The 1750-nt window shown below is 40.5% G+C and overlaps 1 gene segment (V, D, J or C); it reads left to right on the plus strand.

Moving 5' to 3' along the window:
• The first annotated feature begins 1042 nt into the window (after positions 1 to 1042).
• LOC120439990 lies at positions 1043 to 1540 on the plus strand. The segment is given in 2 exon segments: positions 1043 to 1086; positions 1181 to 1540. Coding segments are annotated over 2 exon segments (378 nt in total).
• The last annotated feature ends 210 nt before the right edge of the window (positions 1541 to 1750 follow it).

Genomic DNA, 1750 nt, shown 5'->3' on the forward strand with positions numbered 1-1750 from the left:
CGGCTGGTGCAGGTGGGTGTAGACACGATTGAGCAGACAGATGATGGCGTCCTCAGTTCCGAGACGGGGCTGGTAAGTAAATTGAAGGGGGTCCTCTTCTCCTCTCCAAAATTCACATCCACTCATGTCAACATCGGATTATCATGTGATCATCAGCAATGTAGAGGAGGGAGACTCTGCAGTCTATTGCTGTCACACATGGGACGGCTCTGCTAAAGAGGAGGTATCACAGTGATTTACACTGTGACAAAACTTCCTCACTATTACTTCTGCTTTTTGTGCACAAACTTAGTGAACCAAAGGCACATAATTCATTTTCAAACATGCTTTGTCATTTTTAATCTCTTTTTTTTAAACAAAGCACAAGAATATACACATATATACATATGCATATACACATGCATGTGTTTGATCAAAAACATTCTCAACATACTAATTCTGAATCAGATTTCAAGAAAGAGTAAGACAAAAATGAGACTACAAAAATCCTCGGTCATTTGGCTAATTTGTTTAACAAAGGTTTTTTAGACTCTTTCACATTCAGATTACAGATTAATCAGGACAACTCAGTGTAACCCACCACCTACAGATAGTGTGTTATTAAATACTGGATTGCTCCTTTTTTATTGTTTAATTCAAACTATATACAATCTGAGAATATAGCACCACCTACTTTATAGTCGAGTAAAGTGCATACATTCAGCAACCACTTTATTAGCTACGCCTGTTCTACTGCTTGTCACTCTAATCCAAATAACCAGCATTTCACATCAGCAGCAACTCAAAGCATTTAGCCACGCAGGCATTATCAAGACAGCCTGCTGGAGTTCAAACCGAGGATCAGAATAAGGAAGAATGATGATTGAACGTGGCATGATTATTGTGTGTGTGGGTGTGTGTGTGTGTGTGTGTGTGTGTGTGTGTGGTGGGGGGGGGTGACAGACACAACACATAAAAAAAACTCCAATGCTCCTCCTCCTGTTAGTTGTATTAAATAGCTCTTCCACCATTGTCTCGCCACTCAGTTCTTAGCCCACACTGACAACATGCTGGTGACTTTCTGTGCTCTCATCACTGCTCTAACATGTAAAGACTCTAAAATATACTGAAGAATAGACCTCATGTTACATTTAAATGTCAGTGTGTTTCTCTTGACTCCATGTCTTCTTGTTGTTTGCAGGTGTGAGTGGTGTGACGGTGCTGACACAGAAACCTCCTGTTTTATCAGTGAGGAAAGGAGAGACGGCCACCATGGACTGTAACCTGGGGACTGTTACTAACTATGTTGCTGCCTGGCATAAACAGATTCCAGGAGGAAGTCCTCAGTTTGTGCTGAGAATGCATCATAGCTGGAGTTCTCCAACCTATGGCTCTGGGTTCTCTGCTCCAAAATTCACATCCACTCATCAGTCAACAACAGATTATCGTTTGATTATCAAGAATGTGGAGGAGGGAGACTCTGCAGTCTATTACTGTCAGACATGGGACGGCTCTGCTAACAGTGGGGTATCACAGTGATTTACACTGTGACAAAAACCTCCTCACAGATACTTCTGCTTTTTGATGCTCTTTGGCATCCTGATAAAAGACTCCTCCAACAAAGACACACTGAAACCCCACCACTTTCAAATACTGTGTTATTTGTTCTTTTAACTGAAAAAAAAAAACGTCTTAAAAATATGAATCATCTTATTCTTACTGTATATAACTAAAAATTGTCTCTAAGTAACAGAAATTTGACAGACACCAG

This window comes from Oreochromis aureus, linkage group 4 (genome assembly GCF_013358895.1).
Source record: "Oreochromis aureus strain Israel breed Guangdong linkage group 4, ZZ_aureus, whole genome shotgun sequence".
NCBI classification, from domain to species: Eukaryota; Metazoa; Chordata; class Actinopteri; order Cichliformes; family Cichlidae; genus Oreochromis; species Oreochromis aureus.